Consider the following 22,631-nt stretch of genomic DNA (forward strand, 5'->3'; position numbering starts at 1 on the left):
CTTCAAGCACAGTCCCTACGGCAGCCTCACTGGCATCCTCTAGGGTCTGTGAGAAATGCAGATCCTCAGGTCCCACCCCAGAACTCCTGAATCAGCACCTGCTTCTCAACATGATCCTTGAGGGGCTCAAATGCTCACTGAAGAGAAGACACAATGGCAAGTTGGATTAGATGTGGGTCTCATTCTTAGTTTTGAATACTGTTATATGACCCTGGCTATTAGTAATTAACCTCCCTGTGCCTCGGTTTCTGGGAAAACCACACTTCTAATAAATGGGAACAAGGAAGGCAAGCTCCTGTGAGAGAATTCTCAAGTTTTTAAAATAAATGCTATTTCTTTTTATCCCTAAACTTTGTATTCTTATTTTGACTCTGTTTTAGTATTCTGAATTTGAAGATAGCACTAATGTTCTTTTTTCAAGGGGCTAGTAAGAGATTTATATATGACAATTCATATAAAGTCTGGCCTTTAACAGACACTTAGTAGGTATTATGTATTTCTTCTCGCACACCCTGTTAGGTGTTACTTCTCACTGGTGTCTTGGTGACATAATCCCCTCCATGACGCCCTAACCTCCCCAAAGGTGGAGAATGATTCTGATGCTTGCTCCCCAGAGCAAACGATATGCAAAAAGCACACAAATTCACATGGAACAGGCACTTTGCTGCAAGCTGGATACTATGGGTGGACCCTGAGATGTTCCTGGCTTTAGGATGCTCCTTATGTGAAGTCAAATACAAGTCTAAGAACCAATGATATCCCAGAATAAACAAAGCTATACACAGGACACTGATTCTGACTAAGCAGAGCAGGGAAGAACTCCTGAAGGAAGAGGCACCCAGAGGAGCTTTGTATAAAGGCTAGCATTTGAGAGGGTTTACCCACCAAAGTGATGATATCCCAACTTTAGGACCGAATCACAAACCCAAACTTATTCCGAAGGCATTTACTGGGCACCTGTTTTGTGTCAGGTACAGTTATGTTCCCTGGAAACACAGAAGAGATCAACAACAAACCTCTGTTTCTGTCATTATTGAATCTATTCTGACTGAGAGCTGGGAAGGCAGCTGAGACACCCAGACAGAATAGAAAGTTTGTGAGACTGGTGAATCCTAGGGAGAAAATAAGTCAGAGAAAAGAAACAGTAGGGCTGGGATGTGGCTGCAAATTTTTTTATTGGGATGGTCAGGGAAGGCCTCACTACTCAGGGGACATAAAGACAGAGATGAGAGAAAAGACTTAGGCAGTTACCCGGGTCTATCTGAGGGAAGGACAGTATAAGCAGAGGGGAGACTCGTGTTCAAAGGTTCAGAAGCAGGAATACCTCTGTGTTGGAGGTACCACAGGAGTGAAGGTTCATCTCACACTTGTCAAATGACTGAAAACAGGAGCAGACACGGCAGTTTCTGCTGCCCACAGAGACACTACAAAACCATGCTGGCCTTCCCTTCTCACTGACACTCCCTTTCAAAACCACTTCTCCAAAAGACAAATCAAAATAAACAAAAAGGCAAAAGCAAAAACAAAACCCACCTTTCCTGTGTGTGCATGCTTGTATGTGTGTGGGTGCACGTGTTTATGAGCAGGCTCATGAAATTCTTCATGTTGCTCCTCAGGTGCCTTCCATTATTTATTTATCTGTATTTTAGATAGGGTCTCTTACTGGCTTGAAACTCTTAGTAGGCCAGGCTGGCTCATCAGTAAGCCCCAGGGATCCACCTGTCTCCACCTCCCCAGCGCTAGGGTTACAAGTGCATGCTACCATTCCTGGCTGTGGGTTTTTTTTTTTTTTTAATTTTTTTTAAAGTTGATTCTGGTGATCAAATTCAGGGCCTTGTGCTTGTAAGTCAAGCACTTTGTTACTTGAGCTATCTCCTAGCCCTCCAAATTACTATTTCATGAGTATCTCTGTCCCCCATTAGAGTGGGAACAACTTGTGACCAAGCCGATGTCTCATTCACCTCAAAGAGTCCTGCAGGCATTGTTGGTTAGCCAGAAATCATTTGTTGAGTGAATGTATGACTGAGTGTTTTCTATTGTCATGAGTATTTACTTCCTCTTGACCACTTTCAGTCTCCCACACATCAAGGAGAAAGGGGGAAGGAAGAGTAGCAGAATCTCCCCATGCCTGGAGGAAGTTGGTGAGAGGTTAGATTCCATAAGCTACCCGCAGAAGACCTGTGGCTATTTTTTTCCATAGCAGAAAAGACTCCAGGGTTACTCCAGCACCTCACACTTGAAGGACAGTCATGGAAAGCCATGGGTGCACTTGCTGTGGCCCCAGAGAAGAGAACAAAGATCAGGCAGAAGAAGCAAGTTATGGGGCTGTTTGCTTTAGCCTGATAATAAAGAACTTCCAAAGAATGATTTTTATAAGGATGTAGGGTGCCTTGCGAAGTGTTGTTAATAACCAGAAGTGTGCACACAGGGGCATACCCACCCCTTACCAAGTGTAGCTAGGAGCAGTCAGCAAGACTGGCCCACAAGATCCCTTCTACTAGAATGATTTGAAGGTTCTAAGTTATATTTATCTTTGTCCCAATGCCCACAATAGCTTTAGTTTGCCCTGATTTCTAAGGGAAGAAATAGGGGATATGTATTGAACATCTACTATGGGGCCAACTGCTTAACTTACTTTATTACTCAAAACTTTGCAATTCTCTGAAGCAGGCATTTTCAAGCCAGTCTGTGTGTCTAGAGAATAGTAGCGGTGCCCTTCTGACTCCAGAGTCAGTGGACTCTATGCTGGGCCTGGGTTCTTGAGCACATGCTGCTTGGCACACTAACCACCTGCCCTGACTTATCACCATGTGCCTGAGAAACCTAGGCTTTACAGAGCTATCTCCAGGTTTTCATTCTTTCTATTAGTTCCAGTTTCCCATATTGGTTGTATGTGTCAAAGGGGATCAAAGAGGATTCTAGGTCACCATTTTGGGAAAAGACTGTCATACCAATAATCTTAAAACCTATAGATGCAGGAAACGAGGACTAAAGAAGCCAGGGCTTGTTCTCCAGCAGGAGTGTCAGGCCGGTGAATTAACAATGATAGTTGAGTATGGTTTGGTGCCATAATATTGAGAAAGAGAGAGCATCTTTGGGGAATGGGATACTTGAATGATGCTGATTTGAAAAGATTGATTAGAAGCATCCAGGTGGGAGGCAGAGAAGGACACTGGAAGAAGGGGACAGTATAAGCACCTATCTCTCAAGGGGAAAGACCTTCCATTAAGTTTGTACCAGCACATCCCAAGGTCACTGGTTGTTATCACCATGTGCTGTCACTACTGTTTCTAAGTTGAATTCATCCTCAGAGGCAGATATGAGATCTCTGTAGACCTTTGCAGAAGTCAAGAGTCATTCAGGAATATGAAATCTTGAGTGTGTCTGTTTTCTGTAAACACAGTTGAAAATGTAAGATCCAACCATCCTTATTCTGAATTCTGAAAGTATTTAACATCACCTTAAGCCAGCCTGTGGTTATTTCTAGAGGTGACATTCTGGATCCATAAGTAGGCGTCATTTCTATAATTATGTGGCACCAGGACAATAAGCAAAGTGCTTGGCCCACAGAAAGCATTTAATGTATGCTTATTGAACTGAATACATTCCCCAATGGACTAGAAAGCTCCTTAAGGGTGAGGACATGGGGCTGGTAAATGTTAGTAGGGCCAATGCCTGGTAGACTTCTGCTTAATAGGTTAAATAAATGAATCCAATAAGTGAATGAATAGTACCAAAAATGTATCATTTGAGTGCCACCCACTATACCAAAGTGTTTTTTTTTTTTTTTTTTTAACTTCACCTACTTCGTAAATTAGTCCTATAATGCAAGCATTGTCAACTATTATTTAAAATCAAGGGCACCAGTACCCAGGCCCAGAGCCTCAAATGGGTCCTTCTAATGCCAACCCCCAATGGTTTTTACTAGAGCTTTTGGCTTGCAGAGATTGTATCATACAGATGTGAAATGTGATGCCCCCACTGTTCATGTAAGGCATATGGGGACCCACAGAACATAGATGCCCATTTCTAGCAGCTCCCCAGAGAGAAATGCACATTATACAATAAGAAAAGCCAAGCAATTCATTTCTCAAAAGAGATCTATTTTCACTCCCTTTGGTTTGTCCTATGAAATAACTTGCTCCAAGTGACAGCTCTTCAAATATAAATTTCAATAATAAACTTCAACAAATGAAAAACCGAACCAATCTGAGTCCTATTTTTCTTCTGTTGTGCAAGAAAGAATAGAAATTCATAGGATGAAAAGCTAGTATCAAGTGCTTGGTTAAAAAAGGGCTGAAAGGGAAAAATATTCTGGGTAATGTACTGAGGACAATAGACACCTCAGTGACAACCATCTTACCTTCAGCATTTATTGCACTAAAAAGAAGTGTTCAGACTGATGACCCTGGGGCAATGAAAGATTCTTAATCAAAGCCACGTTAAATTAAACTATGCTCAGAATATTCTTACATGACAGGGAAGAATAGTCATACATTTAAAAATATTTTTAATAGGCTTGAAACAAAAAGAGGGGGATTTTGGCAAACTCCCAGCTAGCCATAAAAATGATGCAGAATTCTTAATTTTTGGCTGGTTTATTCTCACGTGAAAGAAAGGTCTGGATATCAAGTAGACAAGATTTTCCACCCAGAGAGGATAAAAACCCACAGGTGATTCCAGAAGTGCTGCAGATGTTAAAGACAATGGTTTAGCAACAAAAGAAGAAGAGGCAGAAAAGTCTATCAGATTAATACTAATTGTGTGCTCTGTAATTAGCCTTTGGGCCGAATGAAACTGTGGGTGAAGTGTCTGTGGGAGAAAAGAATGCTGAATACTAAGACAACGACTTTCAAAACTCCCTCATCAGACAACATCCCTATAAAGGGCCCGTGGAAGCTACTGATGTCATGTTGAAATTTAGATGAAATGAGATAGATTATGTGAGAGGGCTTGGCACAAAGTAATGCTTCATAAATATTAGCTGAATACAAATATATTGGAACAGACAAAACAAAGTGTTTTGTTCTCACTGAAGGAGATGAGATAAATGTCTTTATAGAGATAAGTCAGGATGTCAAATATTAGCTGAGGGCAGGACCTCAGAAACCTCTGTCAGTGTACCCTTTCTGCAATAAGGGCTTGGGCTTCTCTGGCCTTGAATCTACCAGTAACAGCCCAGTGAATGTGAAGAAAAGCTCTCCTATTCTTACCATGGAAGAGTTCATTGTCAGGAAGGAACTAGGTATGATGTCCATTTTTGTGGTCTGACAGCTGAGTTTGACTCCAACAATTTTTTTAAAAGATAGGAATTCCTTAAATTCTTAAAAGAAACAAAAGCTTATTTGTCTCACAAAACAACCACCACCACAACAACATTTAGCTTGCAAGGGTGAGGGACTGAGGTAAGAGAACACCCAAGGACAGAAGCACTTACACAGAAATAGGTCTGTACGGTAGGGATGAGAAAGGAAAGCCACCTTTGGCCCTGTGAAATGAATGTCAGAGAATGGCCAATCCAAGCAAAGAATGAGCACCCCCGTGTACCTAGTAAAATGCCTAGTAGACATGAAAATGAAGGAGTGCCTAGGAATATGCAAGAATGGCAAGCTTCAAACATCTCCTAATGGCTCAGATCTTTAGGCAATGGGAAATGAAATGACATTCTGATTATCTGGTGGCCAAGTGAACGTATGGCAGAATCATGCCCAGAGCACACTCAACAGTGTTTAACCACTTTCCAAAATGCAGTGTGTGAAGGGACTGTGTTGGTCCAGTTGAGAAGGACTCATCTGGTACCACTTTCTGTTTTTCCTAGGAGCAGGTGAGACTCCCACCAGCACACCAAGACCTCTTGCTTACCCATCTATCACACCAGAGCAGTCCCACATATTCTACCACCCCTTCCAAGTCCCATAATGCATGTTAGATGTTAGCACAGTTGCAGAGAAGATGCCTTTACATCTATTTACTTAAGCTTTCCAAAATCGTGTTTTGTAACAGGAACCCCCCCCCCCCACCAAGGAAACATACTGCAGGTGAAACAATTTTGGGAAAGACTGATTGATGGGATTCCTAAGCAAACATTATTCTCTGAAAGAAGCCTGATCAGTGTCTCAGGACACCGTGAGGTGGTCTCAAAGCTGAGATACTGCTTCTGAGATCACAGGGATACATGCTTCTAAGGTTTCTTTTCCCCTGCTACTGTCTGTGAATCTGTTTCTCAGAAGATCATACCATTTTGCTTCTAAGATCAGCTATATACAGCATAGAGCTGCAGAGGGGAGGGAGTCAGACATCCAAAGATACATTTTCATGTTTGTATAACTTGGTTCTAATGCAATGAGCTACAAATACACACACACACACACACACACACACACACACACACACACACACTCACAGATGGAGAGATATGGGGGTTAGAAATCTATACTGACATCTGACCCCAGGAAGTGATTAGTGTAGAAGATAAGATGCAGGGTTTGGAGTCAAACATACATGGTTCAACTTTGCCGTGCTACTTAGAAGACACATGACTTTGAATGAATTACCTAACCTTTTTTTTTGAACACATTTTCTCACATGCAAAAATAGAGATAATAATATGATACCTCATAGAATTGGTATAAGAATATTACTATATGCCAGGTGGTTTTCTGTATTAGTATTTTACCCATACTAATATGATAATCCTATGAATGTTCCTATTTTAGAAATGAGGAAACAGAGGAACAGAGAGTGAGAATACCTGTTGCACAGCTAGTGAGTAGGAAGACTGGGGTGTATTGTGGGAAGTCTAGCTCTTAATCACTAGGTTTCTGCCTAGCACAGTGCTAGATTCCAGGAAGTCCGTGATGTGATACTCCTCTGGAAGATACAGACAACACTCTACACCTCCCTTCCTCTTGGCTTTAAGAATCTGCTGGTTTTGTTATTAGTTTATTACATGGTGCAGTTCAAGTGGGCAGCATGCACCAGCTTGACAAACAAAAGGATCCTGTGTGGCTGCTCAAGGAAGAGAAGAACAAATTCAACACTGAGAAATGTTAGTTCAGTTTGAATGATGACTCACTGCCGCTATTTTCACAAACAGCTTGCTAATTAAACTTTCTTATGAACTCGGCTAACCAATTTTTCCAATGCATGGAGGAAAAATCATTCATTATAGACCGGAATCCAAAATCTAATATTAACAGCACAAGTAGGATCTGTGGCAATGTAATTTGATCAGCTCGAGCATTAATAACAGTTAGACACTGATGTCTGAGCGAGTTAATCAGCTTTTGCTGAGATGCTCATAGATAACTGAACAAAACATCTGGAAGGCAGACTAGAGAGCAAAGCTGGCTTATCACAGGGTGTTGATGCCTTCCTCTTATAAATCCCCTGCTCACAGCCTCCTATCTTTCGAGTGACCACAGTAATATCCTGAACTGATATCACTTCAACAGCTTGCCCAATCTCACAACAGTCAGTAAGGTGGGAAGTGCTATTAACTCCCTTTACGTAAGCACCTAAGGCACAGAATGTCCAGATACCCAGCAAGTCCTGCAGCCGATGCTGGAGTAAGACCTTGGTAGACCCTTCTGTTTTATCACACTGGCCTAATTATTCAAAAAGAAAAATATATAGTGTATGTTTACGTATGCACATGTGTGTAGATATTCATGTATGTGGAGGTATGAGGATAAGCTTGACATCATTTTTCATGCATTATCTTCTTTTTTTTTTTGAGACAGATCCTTCTTTCACTGGCCTGGAACCTTGACTAGTAGGCTGGGCTGGTGGCTAGTAAGCCCCAGGGATCTGCCTGTCTCTGCCTCCTCAGCACTAGAATTATAAGAACATGCTACCATGCCTTTAAAAAAAATCTATCTATCTGTCTATCTACCTACCTACCTACCTACCTACCTACCTATCTATTACCATGTGCTTTGCGAGTCTAACTCAGGTCCTTGCAAGTACTTAATTGACTGAGCTGTTTCTCCAGCCCTTAAAGTGGTCTAATTTTTAAACTAATCTTAAAATTTATCCTGCTGTTTTCAAATATTGAACTAAAGGTTTTCATTCACAGTCTTCTAAAACCACCAAAGCTGTCATTTTTTATTGCTGCAAAATGCTTTCACATGTGTCACCAAGTTTGAAGCCACAAGCACTACCAGGATAAAGTAGGAGAAAGAGTTTTCCTCCTTACTGGATACGGAGGAAGTGGTAATCTGAAGGGGTAGTAAAACAACCTGTGCAATGTCACTGCTCATCTATTGAACGTGTGTGTGTGTGTGTGTGTGTGTGTGTGTGTGTGTGTGTGTGTGTGTGAAGGTATTACTGAATTTGATTCCAGTTTGGGATGGTTTGATGTGCTGCTTGTGCTGAACAGAATGTGTCTGGCATATGTGGATATGTTTGGGAATGTGGAGCTCTTCCTCTTTGTACTCATGGCAGCTATCTCATCAGCAAGGCTGCATTGATTGGGAAAAGCACTGGAAGGAACAAAGGTAGATAAGATAGTTCTTACTTCACGTCAGTACCAAGACATGAGACTCCTGTTTGTGGTCCAGACTGGGGTTCTGTCCAGAACCATGGAAACCCTCACCAAAAAGATGGAAGCCATGGACTAAATGAATTCCTGTGTGTTCAACCTTGAGAACTACAGGGAGGAAGAAGCCTTCAGAGACTCAAGTCAGCACTTTATTGAAGGGCAGCAGGCAAGGAAGGCTTGCTTTGGAACCGTTCCCTTGGCACACTGTTTACATCTCATGTTGTACAAATGGGGACTCCATTCAGGCAGCTTCTCCATGTTACTGTCAGACATTGTCATTAAAACAATAACAATAACAACAACAACAACAACAACAACAACAACAACAACAACAACAAATTCCAAAATGGGTCCGGGAAAGAGATAAGAGCAAAGGAAAACTCCATGTATGTGATTTCAGGATTCACAGCCCATCTTGTGTTACAGGGGGCAGCTGTCACCACAGACATCTCTGGAAATCCAGAGAAAGGGCTATGGAGAAGCTGGTAGGAAGCACAGAATAGAGCTGGGATCCTGGCTGACACTTGGAAATGGGATAGAGGTTGTCACATCTGTTTTACCTTCCTATAAAAGAGAACTCTGGCTAGCTTGTCTGTCTGTTGGTTCTCAGACACACCATGCTTAATTTACCAACATCCCTCTGCTGTCTTTTTTACCATTCTTATTCGTTTCCCTCTGCCTATGATCCACTTTAATATTTTCAGATCAAAGAGGCACATGTGTAAATAAGAAGTTAGACAGAGAAATTAGGACAAAAAATTGAGAGAGAGGGGGGGGGAGGGGGAGGGGGAGGGAGAGGGAGAGGGGAAAAGAGGAGGAGGAAATGGCAAGGAAAATAAGCCACAAGATTGGTTGATTCAAGTCTTCTTTAGATCTCTTTGGCCTCATCAGTTTAGACAATTGCGCATATTGGATGCTTCGACAGGATAAAGGAGGCACTCAAGAGAAAAGCCTCTGAAAACTAACATAAGAGAATATCTGGGATCGCTGAGCTGGTTTTTCTGGCTTATACCACAAATGAGAATTAATTTGATTCTAGATGAATGTGATGAGAAATTCCTGAGGAGCCACAGTACCTAGAGATGTTATCCTAACTTGAGCATCCACTTTTTGTCGATTGGGCCCAGCAGCATCTCACAAGACTTTGAAGTATGAAACAGGAGCTGATTAGAAAATCAGACTTATAAATGAGCAAGAAAAGGATGTGGGAAAAGTCAGTGAACTAAAATGCACCTGATCTCAGGAGGATAGCAGCCACCATCCTGCTTGGTTATTTATTAGCAAGCAGGAAGTGTCAACAGGCTTGGGTTGAAATCTCAGCTTCATTTATTAGCTTCAGCCTTGAATGGATTACTTACTCTTCCTGAGCTGTAGTTTCTTCGCTAACAAAGAGGCTATGGAAAACTTACCTTGTGGAGTAGCCCTAACTGCTCCATTCATTCTTCCTTGATAGTGTTCATATTACTCAGCTTGGGCTGCTTATAACAAAGCATTCTGATTTAGATAGATTAAAAGCACATAAATTAATTTTATAATAGTTCTGGAGTCTGGAAGCCCAAGAGCAGGGTACTAATATGTTTGGGTTCTGGCTAGGGCCCTCTTTCTGGCATGCAGAGGAGTGCCTTATTTGATGTGTAGATATAGAGAGAGCTCTGGTTTCTTTTTCTCTTCTCATTAGGATACTAACATTATTGGATCCTATCCACATGACCTCATTTACCCTTAATTACTTGGGCAAAGGTCCTATTTCCAGTTAACTTTGATGGCAAGGATTTCAATATATAAATCTGGTGAGTGAGGGGGCATAGATACTTACTCTTTAGTAATACATCTGATGCATAAATCAATGGCCTCCTTATCATATATTGACTTTCTACAATCTATTTTTTTGCCAGGTTTAAGAGCCGTTCTTCTTTGACACTTGCTCTGAGCACCTCAGTCCATTGTTACCCTTCATTCCTCTGGATATTCATAACTGACGTTGACATAACCTTCACTCAGCAGAAACAGGATGGTAAGACAGTAGAAAGATTATAGGTTTTACAGATAGACAGTCCCAACCAACCCCTCTCACTAGATAATTCTAGGCTGGGCTTGCTTATCTGCCAAATGGGCTAATAACTACTGATCACGGAAAATATAAAGCTTCAGTGAAATTACAGACACTGTATGCCTGCCCCTGTAGCTGCCATATAGCAGGCCTCCCGTCAAGTCTTCACCTTGCTGTGCTATGAATCAATTCTCTTGTGTTGTCTTTTCAAAGATTTCTGTATGTATGTATGTAGTATATATGTTTATGTATCTGTGTGTGTATGTGCACATGTACATGCATGCACACGGAGGCCAGAGGTCAACATCAGGAGTCTTCCTCAATTGCCTTGCACTTTATTTTTGAGACAAGGTCTGTCATTGAACCTGGAGCTCACTGATTTGGCTAGAATGGATGGCCAGCAAACCAAGAGATCTTCATGTCTCTGTTTCCCCTGTGTTGTGAGTACAGGTGCATGTCAGCATGCTAGGCTTTTTATATGGGTGCTGGGATCCTAACTCAGATTCATGCTTGTGCGGTAAGCATTTACTCACTCATCCACCTAATTAGCTCTTTTTAAATAATTTTAATAGTCAGGGATAGGAAATTCGACTTTGGTAAAATCAAACCAAACCACCCTAGAAAATAGAAAAGGTGGCCATACTTCAGAAGAAGAAGTCACCGTTTCTTTTATATCTGTGGCTTATGGGGGGCATTATAATGTCCTGCCTTCTCTCTCTCATTGTCCCTATAGTAGCACGTTTTATACTTTAGGACTTCCTCACAATTTTGAAAGAACTTAAGGGAGGGAAGAGAATAACATTTATTTAGTCCGAGAGAGTAGACACTAAATAAATACTGTTGACTGAAAATATTTTGCAAATGTAAAAAGCCTTACATAGATATATGATTTCTATCTGAATTTTATCTTTCCTCAAAACTAGAAATATCTTCCCCTATCAAAGCTCAATTTCAGCACTGTAGAAAAAACGAAAAGGCCACTTAAGAGATTTTCAGTTCTCACGAGGCGTAAAGACAGGCACAGAGTTCGTCAGTTAAGAGCATAAGGGAGCTGCAGAATGGGGGTGGGGCAGGCTGAAAAAGAAACCATCACTACTACACCTCTCAGAAGATGAGGAAAAGGAATTTCCCTTACACATTTCAGAAGGCACTTTCCTCCTGCCCTGAATCTGATGAATGACATTTTTAGATAATGTGTGGAAATTCCAGTTTGATATTATCTTCCTATTTAGTTTATAGTTGCAATCAACCAGGCCATTCTACAGAAAAGGGTGTGTGTGTGTGTGTGTGTTGCACATGTGAGTGTGTATGTGTGAATGGGGCATGCATGTGAGTGTTTGTATGTGCATGTGTGTGAGTGGGCTGTTCATGTGAGTGTATGTGCATGTGTGTGTGTTAGGAGAAAGAGAAGAGGCTGCGTGAACAGGGATCTGGTCTTATGAACCAACAGTCAGTGAAAGCACAGAAATAGAAACTCCTTAAAATACCCAGGCCTGATTCACAGCCTAGGTAAAAGCCACTGAGACATCTCTCCAGGGATGAGAGGACATTTCCCTGTCTAAGTTTGGAATCAGGGCAGAACTGTCAGATTTGGAGGGGGAGATGAAGGGGGAGATAACCAGGAGGCAAAGGACACCATAGTTGGTCTGTAATCCCAACAACTTCCATTTTGGGGAAAAAAAAACTGTTGAAAGATGTCTGACATGCCAGCGCAAAGCCCAAATCTCACAGCTCCACTCGACTGCCCAATTCTAATTAGAAACAATGGAAGTTCTCTGATTACCATTTGTGAGTGCGTAAGAGGCTCAATGATTACATGGCTCGCTGTCTACACTTAATGTTCTGACAGTTTTGTTCTTCGTAAGGTAGACTCCTCTTCTCCTAGTTTGCAATCCCTATAGAGTTCCAAACTTTCTCCACACCTAAAATTTTCCCATTAACTTCCTTCAGCGGTAGTCAAACTCTTTTCTAAATCAACATGTCCAACTCTTTCATTCTTCTCCGTGGCACATGTTTAAGGTCACTGCAGGGAGGTGTCATATACCGCAGTGGATGCAAGTCAGCCCAATCTCCTTCTGAGTGCAGGAGACCTGGCACCCTGCGCTTTTCCAAATCTGAGCAAAACATGCGGCCAAATGCTGTTTCCTATACTCTTCCCCTCACTGACAACTACCCTTCTCATGTGCCTAGGAGAACACTTCACTCAGATAATCAAAATCTTGGGATTTTCTTGGATATTCCTAAGTGTGGCTGGGTTTACCTACACTGAAACCTAAGGCAGCTTCCATGGCCATGGAAGTAAAAGATGAATATAATGAAAGGCATTTCAAGAAGGGAGAGAATCAGAAGTTAAAATACATAACAACTATTGAAAAAGTGACCATGAATTTGCATGGTGGGGGCAGATGGCAGGAGTTGGAGGGAGGAAAGGAGGAAATGATGTGATTGTATTATAATCTCATAAAAACTGGTATATGCAAATACTACTTGAGGTTTGAGTTCAGGTGAGCAGTGACTTGTTGAATTCAGAATTTTTCTTTTTACATGCATATACTTTAATGCATATATTTATGTGCTATTTTCCAAAACAAAAGACTCCAAGCTCTAATCATCTTTTCCTTGTATTAAAATTTTTCTTTGCCTATAAAACAGCCTGGATTGATTTGGAAAGGGGAGAAGTCAGCTGAGTGTTTTGGAAGAAGCAGATAGAAATGAAGTGCACATTGGACAGCTCATAATTAGTGAGACAGGGCTGGATCCAAGTCTCAGCTCCTGCATTTGTAGGGTGACTCAACCTACAGAAGTTGCTCATTTACTCTCAACTTCAAATTTCATCTGTAAGGGAGGCTGAGGATTACACAAGGCTCTGTCTCCTTAGTGAAGTGCCAGGTGCATTGAAGGTGCCTATTGGACGGTGGCAGCCCAACCATTCTCTAGGAGACACTAACGTGCTAGCACATGAGCTGCTACACAACACCCCTACCCCTCTCCAGAAAATATGTTAAGGTGCATACAGCACACAAAAAACCAACAGCAATTCTTCTTTGTCTTTGCTAGATTCTATAACAGATTATCTTAATAAACTCATCTTATGCCCGACTTAATTTTCTGGGAATAAATTGAAAGCTTTCTCAGAATTTATTATTTTTCCCATGCTTTTTATTGTTTATGTGGTTGTCTTGGAGATATGACCAAATTCTCATAGTGTTCTTACAAATCCAGTTCCCTGAAAGCTGAGGTGAATCAACAAGCCTGGAGCCTCCCTCTCCTCCCTCTTCTATCAGCTAGACAGTAGTGTGTGTCTGGCTCTGACATGGAAGCTCTCATACAGAAAGGCTCATTACTGCTGTTTCCCATCCCAGGCTCTCCTGCTGAGGGACATGCAGGCTGCTTAGGCCTTCACAGACCCGAAGAACACTCACGTCACTGCATTGAAACTGAGTCGGTTCCCTTCTTAAATTAGAGATGCAAATTAGGGTACAGAGACACTGGTAAAGAATTGGTCCCAGTACCCAGAGTGTTTCAAAGGGTTTTGTAAGTTTTTACTCACTGGTTCTGCTTTTGGCATTGATTGACGATATTAACTCAAAGATGTATTATAAAGGAAAACCATGAAGTGATAGATTAAATTTGGCATTGAGAAAAGTCACACTTATTTTGACATACTTAAGTTCATCTGGCAATGCTGCTTCATACTGGACCACTGCTTCCAAAGAGCCACCCCCACCTTCAAGCTGTACTTCCTTTGACCAAAACACAGAGGGAGAAAAACTGCTTTTCCTCTTTACTGGAATGTCAGCTCTATTTCTTTCCTTTCTTTCTTTTTTTTAATAGTTTTTTATTAAGACTTTTTTCATTCATTTTACATACCAATCAAAGATTCCCCTCTTCCCTCCTCCCGCCCCCCCAGCTTCTCCCCTCAACCCACCCCCCACTCTGCCCCACAAGAAGGAAAAGCCTCCAATGGGGAGGCACATCCAGTAGAGGCAAGTCCAAGCTCTTCCCCCTACCTCAAGACTGCACAAGGTGTCCCATTATAGGTAGTAGGCTCCAAAAAGACCCCTCATGTAACAGGGATGGATTCTGATTCTACCGCCAGGGGGCACTCCCAAACAGATCAAGCTACACGACTGTCTCGCCATGCAGAGGGCCTAGTCCAGTCCCATGCAGGCTCCACAGCCATCGAGCCAACTTTCATGAGCTCCCACTAGTTTGGTTTTGTCATCTCTGCAGGTTTCCCCATCATTTGCTTTTCTTTCCTCTGTCTAGATCTTAACTCCATCTTTCTAACCCTCTGCAATAGCCCCAGCTAACACATCTATGTACTCAAGCACCAGAGTGTTTAGGGTCTATCCATACACCAGTCTAGACAGATCCATTTTTGCAGTTAGCAGTGTTCAGTGTGAACTGCTCTATTCTCAGAAATTCCTGTAGAGCTCTGACTTGCCTGAAACAGACAGAAGACTATTCTTAAAAGCTATTCCTGTGCATATACATGGAGAGGGACCTCCAGCAGAGCTGCTGCTTTTTCTTTTCTTCTTTTCTTTTCTGTTTTGACTAGGCAGCTCCAAGGTGTAAGTTGCTCCATCCTAACTTCTTCCTTTCTAGGTTTTGTTGTTGTTGTTGTTGTTTTGGTGCCAGGACCTTACATATACCGAGCAGCCATATTCCCAGCCTCCTCTGGGGACTTTCCTTTGTTATTTTCCCTCTTCTTTATTCCTTTTGGGGTGGGGCCGTAGCAAGATAGACATTTATAATGATAAAATTTGGCATCTCAGCTGGACTGGCTTCAGACATACCTGAGTCACCTAATTCTATCCTGGCCAAGCTGTATGTTTCTTCCCCTAAAATCGCCAATCATACAGAAATTTGGATTCAGTAAAGTAGAACAAAAGCCAAAGGCGACAAAACAAACAAACAAACAAACAAACAAACAAACACTAGGAACCTAAATGAATTCTCAGAAGTCCATGAAAAATATGTATTTCTTACCCAGGCTTCTTGTTCTTTGCCTTAACCCTGAGGGTCGTGTGAAATTTCTCTCCAGCGGCAGGTGGATGGAGGAAAAAAGCAAAGACTTGGCTTTTTCTGACATCATGTGCCCATGGCTATACCCAGAAACAATTTAGGTTATATATTTTCTCTCCTGGGAACCTAGAATAAGTGTCTTTTTCCAATGGAAAATGAAAAATCAAATGTTTCTGAGAAGACATTACTTAGTAAATTAACAAAGAAGTCCAGAAACAATGTAAGTGAATCTTAAGTCCTGTCCTTCCAGTAAATTTGCCTGAACTTTGAAGAAAGATGCAGGTTGGAATTATGTCCCTAGTGGATGACAAATACTGTTATCTTTGTTTCCCTTTATACACAGGAGTCTTGTTTAAGGGCATAATGCATTAGAGAGGCTCTCCAGAGGGCATCCAGCAGCCTCTCCTTAGAAGAACACAGTGTTGCTTTGGGTTACAGTTATCACTTTGCACATGCTGCAAAATAAAATCAAACTTTAGGTGACTCCTGAGCTCACAGAGGATAACCGTGCTGCCTGGAGAAGTTACTTAGCTTTGCTTCTGTTTCCTTATCTAAGAAAATGCAAGATATGCTCTGTGGTGACGACATAAGGTATGTCCAGTGCTTAGCCAGCACTAAATGGTGTCCCCCATGTCATTTACATCGATGACCAAGTTTCTTACGTGCATTCTCACACGGAGAAGTCAATAGCGACCCACGGGCAAAAGTCTTCTAGCTAGTTGTTAATGCAATCAACAGTGTCATTTTCTCGAAAGGGGCCTGAAGTTCTCAGACCCCATTCATCATTCTTTCTAGGGAGTGGCTTGGGTCTGGGAAATCTTAATCTTAAATTCTTATCTTTCTTGTCACCTTCCACCCCCTAATCCTCCCACTGGATATTTAGAACTTCTTGTAAACTTCACAGGATCGAGATGCATTGAGATCTGTAGGAGGTGTTAGAGGAAAAGAGGGGACTGGGATGTTAAAAATCAGGACAACAAAAATACCTATGATGTCATTTACCCTGACTTCTGGACCAGCTGCAGCCTTTGCACTTGTGAGGTGTGATAATTCACTCCTGCTGACCTGTGTTATGACTGAACCCTAACACAAGACTGAGGTTTTTCCACTCAGAGTGATTCTTATCCTTCCCTACCTCCCACAGCCCCAGCTCTCCCTCCTTCCTTGACTTTTAGCATAGCCAATTAAACCTGAACAACGGGTGGATGGAGGAAATATGCTGCATCTATGGAATGGTACAGCAGGGACCAGTTTCACTGTTAATTTAAAATGCTAGAATTAATTAGGTAGTGTAAATGAAGAATTTAATAAGCACTCTTTACAACCATAAGTTCTACTTTTATTAAACACTGCTACCAAATGAGGGCAAATATCTCTGGTCTCTCTATATTTCCCTGCCTCATTCCCATAAGTTTTCTACAAATGATTTTTTTTTGCCTGAAATAAAAAATTACATAATTATAAATTTATGCCCAAATTGTATTCCTGCCTTCAACCCATAAGCTTCATCTTTAAGCTCAGATGCTACTGTATGTCTCTGCTTGTGCTGGAGAGGGTGCTAAACAAACCAGAGTTGACAATTTGGGTTTTGTATACCAAATTAAAGGCTGTCTTCGAAGCTGTCACTCCTATTCAAATCCACTCGGTGAACTACCAAATTAGCATTCTTTCAGTAAAGGAATCTGCTTGTTTTAACACGTGTCTTCAGAAAACAAGGAACAACACCATGAATCAGTACTTTAAAAAGTCTCACTACCATTCCGAGGGAACTCTCCTGAAAAGGTGATTAATAATACCCATTCACTAATATAGCTGGCAGAATCCCTATTTAGAATGTAAGGCAAAACCAAAAATACATTTTTCTATATAGGAGTGGGAGGAAGAATCATATGGTTAACTGGTTTTAATTTGGTTTGAATTATCATCCCATTATGTAAAGATTATTCAAGGAATCTAAACATTGGCTTTATGAAAGTACAGGCATTTAAAGAATAGAAGACCCAGTACACTTGGCTAAGATCTGTAAAGCCTGGCCTCTTAGGAGGGCTGGATGTAAGATTTTTATCTGGGACCATGCACCTTTAAGGATAGTAGCTACATGTTCCTAAGTGGCACCCTCTACTAACTGAAGACTCTTATCCAACAGTCATCTTGCCAGGTGCAATACAGCCAGTCTCTCATTTCATCCTTACAATACACTCTTAAGATAAGTATCATTTTCCAATTTTACAGCTAAATAAATTGTGTTGGGGGAATTGTATGACTTACACTGTAACAAATAGCACTTATTTGTAGCTTTGTACTTAATTTGTAAAGGACACACATTTACATGTGAATTAGAAGAATAAAAGAATGTACTTGTTTGTATGAACATGTATATGCTATGGCACCTGGTTTAAGATGGGGCTGATGTCTTATGCTGATTAAATCACAGATCTTCTTTTTCACTTACACAAGCCAGCTGCTTGTCAGTGAAACAGAAACAGCAGTCACCATTCACGACTGACAAGTACTCAAGGTCAATGTGAGGGGTGTCATGAGTGGAGCACTTTGGTAGCAGCCTCACTGGCAGCCTTCATTATGCAGCTCATTAATTTTTTAAGGGAAATATTCTCACTTCCAAGAAGATTATAGCAAATTTTCTCTGCAAACAGGCATAGTATAATTGTCTGACAACATTAAAATCCTGGTTATTGAGGTTGTGTGGGGGTAAGGGTATTGCTCTATTTTAAGTACAAGGTCAAGAAGAAATCAATTAATTAAAGACCATCTTCAAAATAAACAAATACATGAGATACAAACTATTTCCCATACATATCTTCACTAAGCAGCTTCCTTCTTCTGTGGAGTATTTACATTCTAGAATGGTCTGCTATCTTTGGGATTTGTTCTTCTCAGAGACAAAGAGCAATTATGTCATCCTTCCACTTGGCCCCCTTTTCAAACACGTGTCATGACATATGGAAGAAAACTGGGCACACACAAACCAAATGTTTGAGAACAGAAGAAAGGAATAAAAGCAGCGTGCAGTACATGGGAGGAAAGACAGAAGGCAGGGCTCAGGACCAAAGTGCAAAGGAGGAGCTAGGGACACAGCTCTGCACTTGCCCAGCACGCATGAAGCCCCTTTTCTAGCACCCATAAAACCAGGCCTGGCAGTACATGCCTGTAATCCCCGCAGTCAGAATGTAGAGGTACCCTTGGCTGTCCAGCCAGGGCTGTGCCAGCCTGGGACACATGACACTCTGTGTTTAAAAAAAAAAAAAAGCGGGGAGAGTGGCATCTGATCAAGAATAAATGAATATAAAACCAAAAGACCATTTCCTATAAAGGCGGGGGACTTCAAAATCTTCATCTGCTTCTAGTTCAATCAGTGCAAGGTGGCTTCTGTGGTGTACATGTGTGTACGTGGTGTGAGCTTGTGGCATGTATACATGTAATCCTTGCATGCAGGACATGTGATGCAGGCATTCAGATTCACTGCTGCACACACACACTGTGTGCTGTGAATCTCTAGTCTGAGATTCTGAATGCTGAAGGGCATACCTGTAATTTTGTCTCTCACGAGTTTGCAGGATTCTATTTCACCAATGCTCCCAAAGAGACTCCTGAATTCCTCTTGGGTCATATTCTGGGGTAAATAGTTGACGATAAGGTTGGTTTTGCTGTCATCTGTGGCTGCGCCCGTCTGCATGGGAGAAGGACAGTTTCTGTTGTTGCTGGAGGGTCCATTGCTTGTATTGGATGTCGGTCCATTTGACACCTGAGGCTCCATGGTGCTAATTATCTAAATAAAAAAAGTAAATGTTTTGAAATCTCAGAAGACACAGTCTGTTTCTAGATTTTATTTTATTTGCTGAAAAGAAAGAGAACAAGATGAGGCAAGATGGAGCAAAGAGAACACAGCTGATTTAAAAGCATGTTTTAAAAACCAGGATGTTAAGCTCCCTTTGCTATTTTTAGGCCAGCCCCTAGATTTTGAACACAGACTAGAATGCAGTGGGAACTCTCCCATTATTTTGTTAATGAAAAGCTAATTCCTGTTTTCATTACACAATCACTCTCAGAAATGTATACTTAAGCCACACCAAATTATAATTAAAATGTAAAGTAATAATCATGATTAAAATTATAGTTCCATTAAAGCTGAAAAAGCTAAATATAGAGGACTAAACTCCCAAGATCAAATACAGTACCTGTTTATTAATTATCACATAAAATAAAATGACATTAGATTAAGTGAGGCTGTTCCATATGGGAAGGTCTTAGTTTGCACTGATGCTTAAGCACTGATCAAACTTCCAATTCATGAGTGTACTCTGGGAAGATGCAAAGTCATCTAATTAAAAAAAAAGTCTAGCCACAAACAAAAATACAAATAAGAATTTTTTTCCAGGCCTTCACCTTTGGATCTAGTACAGCCGACTGCTCTTACATATTACTCAAAGAGGACTTTCTCTTAATATAAATATTTGTTTAAATATTTAATTGAAGATATTTTAATTGTCCCAGGAAGCATGTAAGAAAATTAAAAAGAAAAAATTGAATCCCTATCCTCAGGAACTTACAGTGGAAGACAGGTATTTATCCTTACTGGAAAAGGGGATTCAGGGAAAGGGCAAAGGGGATGATACAACAGCGAGGTCAAGCTCAGAAAGGCAGGACTTGAAGATATGCTGCACAAGCTGATAAAACTGGAAAATCATCAAATCACAGAGCCAGAAGGTAACCAACATTTCAGGGAGTAAATCTAGTTCACTCCCTGATTTGAGATGATGTCAAGACATCCAGTGACTGTCTGTAGGAAAGTGGGGCAGCATCTGGGAGTGCATCCAGGTTTTCTGGCCCCAGACAGAGACCACCAGTATCCCTCTTATAGTTTACCACAGTATTGTTTCCCAGTTGACTGTGCTGGTTGTAATTCTGTCAACTTGACACAAAGCAGGATCACGTGGAAGAGGGAACATCAATTGAGGAAATGCCTCCATTAGATTGCTTACAGACAAATTGATTGGTGTGGGAGCCCACTGTGTCACCCCTAGGCAGATGGTCCTGGGGGGTATAAGAAAGCAAATTTGGTGAGCCAGGATGGGCAAGTCAGTAAGCCATGTCCCACCATAGTTTCTGCTTCAGTTCCTGCCTCCAGATTCTTGCCTCAAGTTCCTGCCATGGCTTCTCTCACTGGACTGTGACCCAGGATGTGTAAGCCAAATAAACCCTTTCCTCTCCAAGTTTCCTTTTGTTATGGTCTTATCAGAGCAATAGAAACCTAACTAAACCATTGTCCATCATGATATGGCTTCTATCACCTTTGAAATTGCCATCAACTACCTGGGATCATGCCCTGCCACTCACCAGCTCTGTGATGTCTAACAAAGGGGGCACAATGCCACCTGCCTTGAAAAGTTATGGGAAGGGACATGACATTTATACAGCAGCTGAACAGTGGTGAAAACAAGTCCCTGATACTTACCAATGTCATTCTGCCCGTCACCTGATGGGACTTCTCTTACTGACTTCTTACAAGAGGGCAAGTGTACATATTCTAATATGTTCTGTATCTCAGTACTTAGGAAAACCAGGGACAGATAATGCCAGTTCCTTCGGTGTTATTACTGTTTGAGCGCCCATAGAAATTTTTTTGGTAAAGATTTTCATTGACTATAACAACTATGTTATAAAATGTATAAATCTTAATTAAGGCTATAGCTCAAGAGTGTTTATTAAGTGAACAGAACTGGATAATCTCAAGGTCATAACATGGAACATGACTAGAATGACAGAAATCCTCTTGACATGCCCCCCTCATTGTTTAAATAAAAGTAACTACTATTATAACTTCCAATCCTTAGATTCTATATATCCCTTTTTAAACTTCATATACATAATGGTACCATATGTTCTCTTTTGTGTCTTGCCATACATCTAAAGTGTTCTCTGTGCTGTTACATATAGCCAAAGGCACTCTTCTTCACTGCTATAGAGAACTCCATTGTATATAACTAACACATTTTATTTATCTGCTGTTTTTACTTCTGATCTTGCAAAACTATTGCTGTCCTGAGCATTAGGCACATGGCTTTTGGTATATCTACATACATTTCTAGGATTCCAATTTTGGAGTCATAAGGATATGTATGATAAGCCTTAATGGATACTGCCATTGGGTTTCCAAAGTGCTTACACAAACTTAACGTTCTTGCCAGCAGAGAATGAGCATTTTGGTCGTTCCACATTCTTCTCAATATTTGGTGACTTTTCATAAAGTTTTGTTTTTATTCATCTTGTCAGCTGAAGCAGAGTGGTGTAGTAAGAAGGAATATTTTTCTTTCTTTTTAATGTTGTTTTGAGACAGTGTAGCTGTGAACATTGCTGCTAAAAGATTTTTGTACATTTTTTTTTGTATTTACACACAAATATATATATTGAAGGCTGGCCTTCAATTCAGGATCCTTTGGCCTCAGCCTCCCTAATGCAGAGATTAAAGGCATGAGTCATGTGATGATTGGCTAGAATTTTATATATATATAGGGTGTGTGTGTGTGTGTGTGTGTGTGTGTGTGTTTACATATGCATGTGTGTACATACTATGGCATACATGTGGAGGTCAGAGGCTAACTTGTGGGAGTTGGTTCTCTCTTTCCACTATGTTGGTTCCTGGGATTAAATTCAGATTTTCAAGCTTGGGGGCAAAGGCTTTTACCTGGTGAGTCATCTTACCCACACAGGAATGTGTTTTGTGCCTGAAAATTCTAGTTCTAGCACTTACTAGCCATGTGATCTCTCATGTGGGTTATTTCCATGCTTTGAGCCTCATATCTTTTCTGCTGCGTTGGAATGAAGGCCAGCATGCATTGCTGCCTTTAGGATGAGAATCTTATCTATGGGGTGTCCAGAACATAAAGTTCCTAGAGGCATCATAATTTTTATTTCTCTCCATCTCCAACACAGGGGACTGTTACTTCATTTCCTCCTTTGATGGTTACATATGGGAAACAACACCAAAAGAAA

The 22,631-nt window shown here is 41.1% G+C and overlaps 1 protein-coding gene across 9 annotated transcripts in view; it reads right to left on the reverse strand.

Moving 5' to 3' along the window:
* The window catches only part of Elavl4 (ELAV like RNA binding protein 4), a 141,943-nt gene that overhangs the window by 29,555 nt on the left and 89,757 nt on the right, over positions 1-22,631 (reverse strand). For all 9 annotated transcript variants that reach the window (XM_036177946.1, XM_036177951.1, XM_036177944.1 and 6 more), the window contains exon 2: positions 19,167-19,407. In XM_036177946.1, the coding sequence (XP_036033839.1) occupies positions 19,167-19,407 (241 nt within the window). The remainder of the gene's footprint in view (positions 1-19,166; positions 19,408-22,631) is intronic.

The sequence above is a fragment of the Onychomys torridus genome, chromosome 2, assembly GCF_903995425.1.
Source record: "Onychomys torridus chromosome 2, mOncTor1.1, whole genome shotgun sequence".
NCBI classification, from domain to species: Eukaryota; Metazoa; Chordata; class Mammalia; order Rodentia; family Cricetidae; genus Onychomys; species Onychomys torridus.